At 42.8% G+C, this 14,588-nt stretch overlaps 1 protein-coding gene across 3 annotated transcripts; it reads left to right on the top strand.

Moving 5' to 3' along the window:
* The first annotated feature begins 331 nt into the window (after positions 1–331).
* LOC124677958 (protein LAX PANICLE 2-like) lies at positions 332–10,235 on the top strand. 3 transcript variants are annotated; one of them, XR_006994292.1, is made up of 5 exons: positions 332–1,041; positions 1,299–1,349; positions 1,583–1,655; positions 9,627–10,006; positions 10,086–10,235. XR_006994292.1 is itself a non-coding variant. In XM_047213890.1 (4 exons), the coding sequence occupies exons 1-4, from the start codon at positions 332–334 to the stop codon at positions 9,786–9,788; spliced, it is 996 nt and encodes a 331-aa protein (XP_047069846.1). In that variant the 3' UTR covers positions 9,789–10,235. The 3 variants fall into 3 exon arrangements, 1 of the variants encoding a protein (XP_047069846.1); XR_006994291.1 differs by having other exon boundaries at positions 10,070–10,235; XM_047213890.1 differs by having other exon boundaries at positions 9,627–10,235.
* Positions 10,236–14,588: the final 4,353 nt, after the last annotated feature.

Raw genomic sequence — 14,588 nt, 5'->3', positions numbered from 1 at the left:
GAACCAGCAGGCCTCTCTCTCTCTCTCTCTACCCCGTCCATCTTTCTTTGCCCTGCCTCCGTGCCATGCTGCTACTGCTCCGCCTCTAGCTGCTTCTCCTCGCGTGCCTACCTACTCTCCCTCTCTCCCTTCGTCATCTTCTTCCTCCCATCTCCTGTGGCCTAGAGCTAGGTGCGTGCCTCCCACGTGCCGACGTCGTCTCTGCCGCTGCCCACGCCTCAGCGGCTCTCGGTCTCTCCGGCGATCGGAAGGCGAGGGATTGTCCAGCAGGGGGTGGCGCTGGGCCGGGCCGGGCCGGCCTGGTGGATGGCATGAACTGGCGGCGGCCCGGATGGTCCCGGCTCGGAACCTGCAGCTCCTCCGCGACGCGCATGCCACGCCCTTCCTCCGCGACGTCGCCGCCGGCGTCGACGCTGTGACGGCGCAGCAGACGCCGCACAGCCATCACATGGCCCAGGAGCCCATTAACCAGGACCCGCCAAAGAACCAGCCGCCGCCGCAGCAGCAAGTACACCAAGACCAGGAGGACCGCCGCGGGGAGGCTCCAGTCGCGTTGCCGCCGCACCCCGCCGGCACAAGCGGCAGCAGCAGTGGCGGTAGCAGCAGCAACGGCGGCGGCGGCGGGGCAGGGGACTGGCTACGCCTCGGCCTCGGTCCGGCGTCCCCGGGACCCAGTGGCGCCGCTCCCGAGATCAACCTCTTCGGGGCGGACCCCTCGGGGACGTCGCGGCCGAGGCAGGAGATGCTCACCGGCATGGTCGCGCCGCCCGGGGCCTTCCTGCGCACCGCCATGCCCGGCATTCCGCAGCCGTCCATACAAATGCCCCTGGCGCGAGCCGGCCCGCCCTGGCTGCCGCCGTGGAGCCCCGCCGCGCAACATCCGCCGCCGCTCCATCTCCCGTTCGCGCCACGCGGGTTCTACGCGCCCGGCTCGCCGGCCGCGGCCGCATCCGGCTTCGACACGATCAGGGTCGTGCTACCACCGCCGGCGCTCACCGCGGCCGCCGGCGTCTGGTTCTTTCTCCAGGCCGCGCCCCACCAGTAAGTACACACAGCTCCTGCAACTATCTCCGACTACTGCACTAGCAACATGCAAGCATTTCATGTGTTCGTTGCTACAACTTCGCCTCTCTTTCTCCATATCTACCTCACTGCATGTCAGTTGATTCCTACTACATGGATGATATGTAGATTCCCGCAAAATGTAGCTCCTTCGTCTGCATGTTCTTAATCCTTCTTATTGCTTCGGTTCTTGTCGGTGTTTATTTGACTTTCTTTCTTGGCGATTGATCGTGCAGGGGGAGGGAGCCCTTCTTGCCTCAGATTCCAAGAAGCTACTTAAGAATCAAGTACTACTCTACTTCCTTGTCTCTTTTTCTTTTCATCCAAATTTCTTGCTTCGATTAATTATCCCCCATCCTGCATTTGCATTCTTTATGCGCCTCCAATGTCTACGAGGCTATCGGGTCAGATGTATCCATCTGAACAAAATTACTTCAGAGACATACTGTCTTTATTTGTTACTGGAAAAAGAAACATGAGAATTTAACAGTTTTTCCCTTCTATTGTCTCTACTTTTCAGAGACGGGAGGGTGACAGTTAGGTTGTTGATCAAGTACCTGGTTAACAAGCTTGGACTGGAGGATGAATCAGAGGTATTTATATTTCAAACACAACTCGAATTAATACCCGTTCTTGAAGCATTTGCATTTTATTCCTTCCCCCCTCTCTCCGGTCTTTTGTGTTGTGGTGGACTATTATTATTTTTACTTCCAAGAAAGATGCATGCTTCCCCCTCTTGCTTTTTTCCAACCTTGGCGATGAAAGGAACATTAGAGCTAGAAAAGGGACTACTTGTACCATACGGACGCATGTCTAGATTAAAAACATTATACGTATGCCTGCACTCCTGCAAATGCATCTTAAATATTAATTAAGCATGGCATTAAGGGAGGGTGTGGGCTTGTTCCTATTGTAGGTGAGGGGTGTGTGTCTTGGGTGGCACATCATCCCCTCACCACTTGACAAGAACGTACTCCTACGGACGGAGAGAGAAAATAAAAGGCCGGGCAGTAGTGAGAGGTTGTTAGACATGCATAGATGGTTTGTTATCACTGGCTAGTGATGGAGCTTTACTTGTTTCTTCTTCTTCTTCTTCTTGCTCTCTGTGTGGGTTTATGCAAACACACAAGCTATACTACATCATAGCTTTTGGAGCCTTGGCTAGATCATCTAACTAGGTAGAGACCTCACAAGCCTTTCTGTTCTTTCTTTTCCTATGCACCCTAGGGGTCAGCAAATGGCCAAGGAGCTCATCATTGCCCTAGCCCTTTCTTCCCAGTCCAATGCCTCAAATGGAGGCATGGACGGGGGATAGCATGCATGCAACAGAGGCTTGCAGGGCTATGCTCATGTATAGGACACATGAGTAGGCATATATATGTGTAGTGTGCCTCTGTGTGTGGGGCTGTGTTTGTGTAAAGCTATAGCATTGTGAGTTGAGATACTAGCTAGATGGTGCATGCCCTAGAAAAAAGAGGGTGCTCCTTCACCTACCATGCATCACTGAAAGCTATGCACAATCCTCACCATATGGATGGAAGCATCAAGTAGAGCTTTCGAGTGTTTGTGTTTGTGCATGAGAGAGAGAGGGTCTTTGGTGAGCGCGAGAGAGAGAGAGAGAGATAGATGTGTGCACGAGAACACAACATAACACACCCACACCATTTCTTGCTCCATCACGTACAACGGTACAGGAATGGATCCTTTTCATCATGACTTGGAGATCTTGTTTCCTTTTGCACTTGATAGGCCTAGCTAGCAAGCCTGCATATGTTTTCAGTAACTGCAATGATATATACTGTAGTAGGCTTCTTTTTGTTCACGAGTACACGCACATATACACTAATAAATCCTTAATACTACTAATAAATCCTTAATACTACTGTACACCATGCAGTCCGGTCCTAGCGAAATAACTTTGTTTTCCTCATCGACACACTTATTATGCATATAGTTAATTTACTGGCCTAGATAGTAGGTACCTGCTTTTCCTTTCTGTTCCTTTGATCAATCTCATGCAAAAAAAAAAAAATGCATGCACGCACGGCCATGCAGGAATCTTGCTTGTTGCGCATATATACAAAAGGAAATACGCCCAACAATTAATATATCTAGGTAATCTTCGTCTAAGCCCTACCCAATGATGAAAGGAAGGCTAACTTAATTTTAAGGTGCCTGATATGTATCTATATTTGTGTGCAACAACTTTAGGTGATGCAAGCAGAGATATGCAAATTTATACGTGATGCTGCTTTTCTTTTGAACTCTAATAAATCTAAACATTTTTCCGCATAAAAAATCTAGGAATTATTTAGTATGCACCGTTTTATATATTTTTGCGATTGACCTGCGAGTTACAACAAGCCTGAAGCTATAGCGTCCCTCCCCTAGTGCAATGGAGTGCCGAGTATATTTGTTGTTGTGTGATAATGCATACATACGTATACATACAAGGTTAAATTATGTATATGCTTACCCGCCAAAATATTATACATATATATATGCTTGGGTTGAATATATATATGCAATTATGAGCACACTAGTCAGCACCGGCCAAAAATCATAATTTAAATTAAATTTGGGATGAAGAATATGTTTAATATAATTCATATTAGCTCCAAAATTTACAAATATTCTTGGACTTTTCAAAATTAAAATGGGTGTACTACATAGAAGCATATAATTAATTAGGAAAAAAATAGTAAATATCCCTTTAATAGTACAAAATAGAAGAATGTATCACTGGAATAATTTCACTTCTTTTGAATCAATTAGTCGGTCATATATCATAAGCTATTTTTGAAACTTGTTGTGAACTTCAAATTGTAATTTCTCATCTTATATTTCTAACAGGTTCTAGTAGGTAGTTAAAATAATAATTAGGATATTTGTGGGAACAGAGGGAGGACATGATTTTTGTCTTCCTTTTTGGTTTTTTTGTATCTGCAGTTTTAATGCATTTCGTACTTTGGTGCTCATTTGCCATTAATTCTGATCAATTCAGAGTTTGAGCTGAGAAAAATCTGGTATGATTTGGCATAGCTCATATTTCTCGCAAGATACCTAATGAAAATTCACGATTTTTACGCATAGTATGCTTTAGAAACCAGGTTAGGTCCAAAATTCAACTACTCAGTAATAAACTAACCACAACATTAATGCGCGATCAATCACCATGACCTATCATCACAAAGCTAATGGCTAACTATCAGCATGGCTTATATCAATCAGCATGCATGCACGATGTAGTAGAATGATTGCTCAACTAAACATGGAAGTCGATGCTGGAGATGTTTATTGGATCAATCCCTATTTATAATTGTCATCTTCTACCTAATGGGTCTAAGTTTAATCGACGCCATGCACAACAATTCACCTTCCTACATTTGCAAAGATGCCATATTCAAATAAATATTTCCAGGGTCAACTTAGTTTCTACCAATGAACTTTATATAATATAAACTTAAATTATAGTTAAGGAGGTTCTAACGTGTGTCAGTCTTGAGCAGTGAAAGTTCCTCATGACTAGGGGGGGTGTAGCAATGCGTGTTTGATTTAACAATCTAAACAGAATATGGAACGTGGCCACACTATGATTAGGATAATATGTAATACTAATCAGACCTTAGTGGTAACTCTTAGCTAATCAAGATATTCCATTTGTTCATGGATGCCTTAATATACTACACATCATGCATGCACCAAAGGACTTTACCACTTTATATAAATATATGAAATGTACTTCTTGTTTGTCTTTAGTACTAGTCTGGTGCTCTTTCCTTCAATTGCTATCTTAGTCTTTCACTTAGCGTGGCAGGCATCTGTCGACTTCACATCAAAATTTTGAAACAAAATGTAGAAAGATAGATTGATATCTGAGAACAAATCCAATGCATCTATTGTGTCTCATGCAGACTTTAGTATTCAATTGCTTCAGAGCAGATATTGCACTCATTTTAGTTGGTCCTAGTTCTGATTCAATCATATCACTGGTAAACATATATGCAGTATATGTTTCATGCATGTTTATGAAGCTAGATCATCAACTGAGAACTGTGCATGGAAGAAGCCAATTATCCTTCATTTCTTTATGTTCAGTTAAATGTATATGTTGCCGTCATGCTATCGTTGAGCATACCTCACTTATTAACTGTGCACTCCATGGAAGACAAACTACAAATTCCCATCAGAGACAAAGCCTAAGGGGAAGGTATGATAGCTTAGATATATAGTGTTGGTTTTGTGGTTAGATGACAAATCGAAGAACCTTAAGTGGGTGCACTTTGTGGTGGAATACTTTTACACATACGTGCATGCATGTGACCCCACCTTGCTAGCCAATGAAACGGATCCACCACATCACTTGTTTTATGCCCATATGATTGGTTTTCAGAAAGAAAAAAATTGTGCATGGGAGTGGGGCCATGCAAAAAATACGTGTACAGTAGAGAAAGAGAATAATGCCAAGTTGGTGAAGGGTGAGGCATCTCAATGAAAGGGAATCGGGAGGAAGGAATAGACTGATGGACAAAAGCCAAAAGTACCACTAACTACTAGTACTAGTTCACTGGTACGACACAAACTCTGGCTCTGCAATTCCCTCTCATGCATGCATTCCTTGGATCGGACGTGTCGTCCGTAGTTTCGTGGTGTGCTAGAAGCTAATAGGGATTGAAAGGGAAGCATTGCACACTTCAGACAAGGAGCGGTGGAGAATTGCAGCTTAGGCACTTTAATCAATTTCAGTAATTTCTGCATAAATACCCTCTCTTGTCAATAGTCATCTACTCATCTTTGACACAGACACAATCACAATCAAAAAACAACGTTGACTGCTAATTTCTGTTGTCATATATTTATTCAACGGTAAATCTTGTGATGGTACTTTTTCGTTGGAAACTTAACACATGTCTTTTCCAGTATTCAATCTAAATATGGATCGGGGGACGGGGGACCATGTGCATATATGCTAAGACTCTTTTTGTTCTACTAGATAAAGTGATTAGCTAGCTAGAGTGGTGCAAGTTGCACACTGAGTTGATTTTAATTTGGTGATTTGCAAAGGAAGAAAGCACTTCAATAGGTGCACCAACCAATTGTCACTGGGAATTAAGAGGGGTTTTTAGATTTGAAGCAGAGAAGCCTACAAACAACAACAAAACCTTAATATAGTTTAAGCACACCTGAATCACTACGCAGTGCAGCATTAATTGCATGCACGCATGCACGCCTCGTCCCTCCAACTATTAGCAGCTGAATCAGAGGTGTACTTAACGAGTAATCAAGTACGATTGCCACGATGATTATATTAGGCAGAAACTGAAGGCTGGAGCGTTAGTTGGAGGGTACTTGTTTCTGGCCATGCTAGGAAATATTCCCTATCTAGCTAGTACCAATAGCTAGAGAGGGCAAAGGGTTTATGCATGTATGCATCATGCTCATGCATCCAGCCAAGCCTAACAAAACGTGTAAACTCTGTCACTGCTCATATACGTACAAACCATTCGTTGGTTGAGACCTAGCACATCAATCAAATCCATCGATATATCCTCGCAATGTATGTAAACCTATAGATGTATATGTTAAATTATTGTATTAGTTAGTATCCTCAATCACATTTATATCCATAATTATATGCCTAAAACTCTTAATATGTGTATGTGCGTATAAGTAAAATTATATATTGTAAGTGCATCCTTAACTAGTGCTCGTGATTAGACTAGTACTACCAGCACAGTAGCAGTCGTAGTAGCTCGTGGGTCACAGTGATGTAGCTAGGTGTGCTTCTTTGGGGGCAAAGCTAGGGTAGTTGGACGTGTGGCCGGCCGCACCAACATATACATACATCATGGGTCACATGACGGCTAGCCAAATGAGTGTAGCTATACATATAGAGGGGAATATATTTGTTTTAGTATGCAAAACCTAATATACAAACTCCTGTGGAAAACTAACCAACCCAAAGGAATCAAATAGAGGATTACGTGCATGCATATTTTAATTATGGCTACAATTATTTTGTGCACGATTGCTTTAAGTATAAAGGATATATCGATGTAGTGCATGCATGATCATGCATATAATTGGCACGACATGACAGCTGCGATGTACTGGGTATAATTGTGATCATGGCCTTATGGTTTACTATAATTATACTGATCTATGGTCTTTAAATAATTCTGCTTACTGATAAAGTGTTCGGCACGTCTAATGGCGTCATATACGCACGATGGATGTGATTAGAGATTCGTAGTTATAGTTTGCTAGGTGATATGTTTCATAGGTGTTTTTTTTTTCCTTTTTGTTTTCTTGTTCGTGTGTTACATGATTAGATTTTTATATAGAACCCTTTGTCTTGATTGGCTGTGTCTGATTGGTGGAGGGTTGCATTCTATGTAGAAAAATGCACGCCTACATGATAATATTATACCTAGCACACTAGTACCTAATGTCATTTTGCTTCTTGTCCTATAGCTAGTTTGGACTTGCCGGCAGTTTTTAATGGTTAGGAATATCAAATGGACTTTAGCTAAATTTGTTCATTTCTCTTCTTATAATTTTCAGACGGATAGTACTTTTTCTTATTAGAAAACAAGAGTAGGAGCTTCGGAAAAAACTGTTAAACAAGAGGATTTTCTCAAAGTATTACAGAATGACTATGTCAACTCCGTAATAAAATTAATGCACTTTACATACACTTTCCCTACTATATCTAAATCTTCATCCTCCAAATGACAAGCCCTCATAAGATCGGTAAGATGAGGTTTTGTCGAAGAATTAGTTAAGTACCTTAGTTATGGTGGAGCCGTGGAAACCATATTTCTTAGGATGACATTTCTGCTGTATGTGCAAACTTATTTCTCCAACATATCTGCGAAGTTCATTTAGACTGAACGCTGACGTGTGCACACTATATGTGCAGAACTCTGGACAATTATGTTTCAACTGCATTTATGGATTTCTGCATTGTGAGAAAAAGGAGTTATACAAACTAATCAGTATCGTAGTGGAAGTATGGATCAAGATTCAACCCATTTCTATTTTGTATGCACTGAAAAATATGATTTAGCTTTATTAGAACTGCGACTTTATTCGACTCATTTTTTCCCCATGAACGTGAGAACAGTTAGTGTCAAATTTAATTTAGTTTTAAGTGATTCGATTGGATGCTTTGAGTCACCCATACATCTTGACTGATGAATTTAACCCTTTTGGTGAGGTCACAGATGCGTATACGATTTCCTAGAGGTAGGTTAGGTATGTTGTATATCTCCTATATGTTGTTAGTATTAGATCATGCAGTGGACCACTGATATATTCATTATTCGATGATACGTTTGGAAGTATACTATAGCTAATTATGTTGGATGTTATTGATGAACTGAACTTACGTATCCTACTCAGCTAGATCAAATGATCAGTTTTTCACAAGTAGAAGAAACTCTGCATGCCAGATTGTCAGTTTCACTTGAGCTGGCGTTTGAGAGGTTAAGCATGTGAGCACAGATGAGCCCCATTTATCATTCATGCATCTAGGCACTGTCCTACATACTGCCATAAACCAGCCATATCCTTGGGACCAATCATCAGCTCGATTCGCGATTATTAATTAGTATGAATCACGAGGGTCCATTTTGGGCTCTGTACCATAATCTGCTGTCATTGTCAACAATGTCGGTGGTGCGATATCATCTTAAAATCATAATCAGCAGTAGGGCCGGGCGTCCTTGTCATTGCCATGGAAATGGCATGTTTGGTGGAGGAGCACGGTCAGAGAAGCTAGAACACTTGCACGCTCATCTTGGGCAGTTTGGGGAGGGAAGATGAACCATTCTATCAATCAGCATCCAGTGTAGATTAGGCTCAGTAAGTGTAAAGTTTTTGTCTTAACTTAGATTAGCACTTGTACCAGCCATTGACTTGAGCCTGAGCTGATCATTAGTTAAAGAAAGTAATACATTCATGGACATGACAGGTAATAAATTATGTAGGCAAGAGTTGTAGCAGTTTGGCATCTCAGATCCAAGCACGTTTAGTATACTTTAGCTTTGGTTTGTTGGGCTGGGCATCTCACATGTGGCCGTGGGAGAGAAGGTAATGAAATGCCATCATCCGAAACTAACAGGGGAATCAGACATCAGCATCAGGCATGCATCACTTGGACCTGCCTGCTCTTTTATGTATCGTACTTTTATAGGGCATCAGCCATGCAATTGTAGTGTATGTTTAAGTGGTTGTACAAAGGAGAAAGTCCCATCACATCACTATGTTCCTCTGGCCAGAAGCAATGCAACGCAATGCTTCTGATTCATCCTCTCACCTCACTGTAATTGATGCCTTACCTTAAAGAAAAGTACTAACAGTAATTGGTGTCCTACTAAACTATTTTGCTTGGCTTATAATTCACTCGTGTCTTGTTTCTTAGTAATTTGGTCACAGTTCACTAGCATCGGTGCATCAGTGTGGAGTCATGTACACATCATCATTTTGCTTGCTCTCTGAAGAAGCTTAGGCGTTCACTGACGGCACTGAGACTGAACTGAAGAAAATGTGTGTGTTTGCAGGTGGAGATTACATGCCGAGGGCGACTGCTCCTCCCGCTGATGACCCTACAGCATGTCCGTGACAGTATCTGGTGCCAGAGGGACGCCGTGTCTCCGTCGGTCGCACCGGACATGTCAACCGCTAACCACATTATGGTTTTGCAGTATGGCAGAAGACCGTAGTAGAATATCCCGCTCCCTTCTGATGTCACTCACAGAAATGTAGATTCTACCCCTCTTTTAACCATTTTGCTGGCACGGCTGTGACCGTACCGACAACAGGCGGCGTGACGGATGACAATTCCCGACCGCCTGGGCTCGCAGGCTGCTGATGATCTATTATTGGTGAACCACAGAAGAGAAGGTGTGGAATGGATCTTTTTTTCCTGACAAACGGCGCGGTAACTCGTTGGCATACCAGAGGATCTTTTTTTTTTTCCCTTGACCATCCCTTATGTATACAGGCTTTGTTTTCTCCAGCGAATTACGGGAGAAAACAGCTTGGAAGCTGCCTGACATGATTAGATCAAATCAAAACTGTCAGAGGAAGGGATTTCACTGAAGGGTGCACTTCCAAGCCATTTTGGCCTTCACTTCACCTGATTTACTAATTTGTCACATTTTGTTCTCTGCTGCCTGCTTCTATTCTTTGTGTTGGAAGCAGCCAGCGTTCAATTTCCTGAAGACCTTTAGAGAGCAAATTTTGACGTCTCACTGAGCATTTTATTTGTTCATGATCTGGCCATTGAATCTTTTATCTTTCTTGTTCAGTGGTCTGTGCCATAGAATTAAGTTAGGTTGCACAATTTCTAACTTCTTTCACTTCAGAGATTTGTTAACTGTCTTACTATTCTATCAACCACACAAAATTGTACTGGGAATATTTGTCTGATAACAGTCACATGTATCTATCTAGGCTCATCCCGCAGAGAACAGCAAAGATTTCATCTCACATGTCTTTATCAACCACACAAAATTGTACCAAGAATATTTGTCTGCAACTATGTCTATCAAAAATGATGCAACTATGTATCTTTAACCAGGGGCAATGAACTCTCTTCCGTTGTCTAAAATACAAAGGTGATGCAACAATGTAACACAGACATAGGTAACACCTTGAAACCATGATTCAATCACGTCAGGTACAAGTTACGAACTTCGTTGGCACATTCAAATTCATAACGAAATAAAAATAGGAGCGGGTCAAGGAGCGGGACAACAAGTAATAGACCAAATTACAGCAGGCACTACTCGAGGGATTAAGGTAATATAATCAGATGGAAAGCTACACCACATCAGACGTCGAAGTGTCACCGAATACCCTCCCTAGTCAGGCACCAGTATAGGGGTCACGATCACCAGTATGATGCTGCTGAGACGATAAGGTGAGGTCAAGAAACTCTAGAGAACAGTCAGAGACTACACGTATCAGGCATTGCAACGCACACTGCTGCTTAGAAAGACAAGGTGATCATCAGTGCAGAATAAACGCTATTAAGACAGCATAAACATGATTAAGACAACCGGAGCTTCCCAGGAAGTAGACAAGGTCATGCCTGCCGTAGTAGTTAAAACTCGGCTTTCGACTAAATAAAAACCGAATAGACATGATTTTCGACAATGGAAGAATAAACTCTCCCAGCGTCTGCACCCGAATATGCACATAGACAATTAAGAGAAGGCGATCATGTAAACTAAAAACTCGGTACGATAAGTTAACATGATTAACCAGTCCGATCCGTGCGTGCGCTTGACAGTTGACACAGCCACCTGAACAACCACATTTCTGAACCTGAACTTTTAATTGGGATAATGATAACAAGGTCATTGCAGTTGTTGGTATTCCTGCTCACATTCATCTTTGTATCCGTCTAGTGGCCAGTGCACGCAGCACGCTCCCAACACCTACTGCAGAAGAGAAACGTGGCGTCAGTAGCAACCCAGGCGGCGCTTAGAAGAATGTTATGATGCGAAAACGAAGTGTACCTGCACATTCATGCTCCACTTGGCCTTTTCTTGGCAGTATGTTTGGGTGCATACGGTGTTGCTAAAGTTGTTGCATCAGTCCAGGGAAGATTGACATCATCACCAATTCACCACATGTATTGGTCCATTTGCTTGTAGTGTTCTTCAGTTCAGGTAATGGTCATGAAGCTGCTTCAGAGGAATGATCAGGTACCACATTGTTTGGAAAAACACACAAACGCAGGCACACTTGAAGAAACACACATGACATATGTGATTTTTGTAGTCAGCAGTGGTAGCTCTAACGATGCGACCAATGGACTTGCATTGATGTTAAGATGAGATCAGAAAAAACACGGAGAAGAAACAAAAGAAACCAAGATACGAACTGTTCCACCGACCTCATCTTCTGTATGAGTTGCAAGTGGAAACTCGAGGCTTAATTGCTGTATATGCAGCAAATTAAGCTCAACAGATAGCTAGGGCCATCAATTTAAAGACGTGCGCGTGTCTAGAAGGTTCTGATTTCAGGTGATGCAGAAAGTAAAACCGAAACCAAATGTTATATATTATCCATGACTTGTCAAAATCATGTACTGTTCGAAGAAGGCGATGATTCAGCGGTGCACTGCAGCTTGCTTGGAATCCATGCAATGGTCAAGACCCATAAGCATACTGTGGAAGCATCATGTCTGCATTTCATCATCGCCTAGCTACTTGCTTTAAAGGCTGGAAAACCGAAAGTACTTGATGTAAAAGCATTGACATTTACAGTCTAACATGCACTAGTGGATATTCACCCACACAGCCACACTGCTTGAATAACTATAACAGAATCGTCTAACTAAGCAGGGACATCCAAAGGAGCAAATCATAGACAACGACATGTTGGACTTCACTTCTCCTTAACAGAAGATCATGTTACAACTTCCGAGCAAGGTCATGATTTGACAGGGAGTTGCCGCCAATTTTGCAGCCAAAAAATTCTGCGTGTTTATAAAATCACAGTCCATGGCCAACACAGCCCAGAATTCACCTGAACTGTGAACAGGTGCTGGGAAACAGGAGATGTCAAAGCCATCAACCATGAAATATTGATATCATACACCAGGATACTGACGGATTAACACCCATACTGTTGAAAGGAAGCTATACGCAATAATCCACACATGCCACTATAGAGAGCTAAAGCAACAACACGTCGTTCATGTTTTTTTTGCATACTAAAAGTCTCTAAAATGATTGAGAGTGATGGAGGAAGAGTCTTACAATACTAAAAGCGCCTAAACTGGAAAAAACGTAGCACAAAGGAAAGAAAAGGAGAAGGTATCAGGAAGAAACTCCTTTGTTGGAAAGAAAGGAATAACTCTCATCTTCCATCATTCAGTTCAACATCAGTTGTAGGTGCCCCTTTGCTTTAGGACGCCACTCACCTGTCATTTGTACACCCAGCAAGCATTGGTCATAATAGGCACATGTTATTTCCATGTCGTCATACAAGGGGCCTCAGTGCCTCACAATTCATATACTTCCTTTGTGTCAAACATTTCAGAATTTGGTTCATAATATACTGAAAAGATTGATTAGACCATGAGTTCAAAGCCATGCTACTATGCTAGTTATGTCATGAAAAATACTTCCATGCTATTAAATGATTTTCTATAATACAATCATCAAGTGAAAAGTAACAACGTAGAAAACAATATTTATATGATTGAGAACACATCAGGTGCACCTTGTGTCGATACCCTATGTCCGTGAAAAGGAACCATAATGCTGAAAGTAGCAGCGGTCAGCAGATGTTAAATTCTGTAACACCTAGTAAACCGACACCAAACAGAGGTCAGCCACCCATACTGATGCCTGGGACGCCGTTGAATCCCCGTACCGGAACTGGAGCAGTGTTCCATAAGTGGAACACCCACGCGGATCGGGGACACGCTACCATCTCGAAGGCGGTGTAGTTTTCATCGGTATTGCTTACAAGCCCAGTCTTTAAAGAAACATGGTGGCCTTACTTGTTAGGGCCGAGTAGCGGGTCTGCATGTGGCCTGTGTGTGCCAGTGGGAGCGCCTACTCTCCGCCTTAAACGGGAGCGCGGGAAACCCTATTTGACGCCCGTTGCGCCCGTTAGTGGCGCAACGCGTATCCCCAGCGCGCTATTTGGGCCGGCCCATAGCTTCTTCTGCACAGCGAGCTCGTTCCTCTTTCCTTCTCCACTTTCTTCTTTTTCTGATTCAGATTTGTTCCTCGTAGTCCTGCTCTGAATCATGGTGGTTGTTTTCTTTTGTCTCCCCACATCCATGGCGGCTGCGCGCTGCATGTACCTGGATTCCGCCTCCATCTATGGAATCGTCTTCATGATCGCTGACTCGATCCCTAATTTGTTTGTTCGTGTTCGTGCTGGCTTTTAGATTTTACTAGCCGTTGTTTTGTTGTGTTTTGGTGCTGCGATTTTGTCACCAAACCCAGCTAGTTTAGTACTTCGAATCCCAAATTGTTTCAGTAGAGAGCTAGTTAAGCATGATTCGAATCCCTAATTGTTCCTGTAGTTTAGTATGGTTCGAATCCCCAATTGATTATGTAGAGAGCTAGTTAAGCATACTTCCGACTTCGGGAAAGCCTGGTGGTACCACCTCCATTAAGTTTATTGTACTGGAGAGTTTACGGTTACTGATTGGATGGAAGTGTTGTTCGTCAACTGAAGTAGTACTGTACTACTACTACTGACCGAAACAAAGGCAGATTGTGTGGCTTTCCACTTCAGTTTCAGTGTGCATCGGTGTGAACTTCTAAACTTGTGATGGTTGTGTTTATATGACAGGAGAACGTCCAATGATTGCTAGCATGTTTGGCATAGGAGCTCGCTTCTGTTTGTTCTTTTCTGACCACGGCTCAGTGGCACAACTGAAGGTATCGGTGCTTTCAAAATTATGTAGCTGATTTCAGTGGATCTGCAGACTGCTTCCTATTCACACGGTTCAAATAGTTTCTCAAGATTATTTGACCAATTTATTA

Source organism: Lolium rigidum, chromosome 7 (assembly GCF_022539505.1).
Source record: "Lolium rigidum isolate FL_2022 chromosome 7, APGP_CSIRO_Lrig_0.1, whole genome shotgun sequence".
Taxonomy (NCBI): Eukaryota; Viridiplantae; Streptophyta; class Magnoliopsida; order Poales; family Poaceae; genus Lolium; species Lolium rigidum.
This window is presented reverse-complemented; position numbering and strand designations above follow the sequence as displayed.

What these genes read in the sequence shown, in the direction of transcription:
- LOC124677958 (XM_047213890.1), top strand. Translation starts at nt 332, where the DNA reads ATGGTCCCGGCTCGGAACCTGCAGCTCCTCCGCGACGCGCATGCCACG. An exon ending in CTCCAGGCCGCGCCCCACCA is followed by an intron (nt 1,042 to 1,298) that starts GTAAGTACACAC and finishes TTGATCGTGCAG; the next exon opens with GGGGAGGGAGCCCTTCTTGC. An exon ending in GACTGGAGGATGAATCAGAG is followed by an intron (nt 1,656 to 9,626) that starts GTATTTATATTT and finishes GTGTGTTTGCAG; the next exon opens with GTGGAGATTACATGCCGAGG.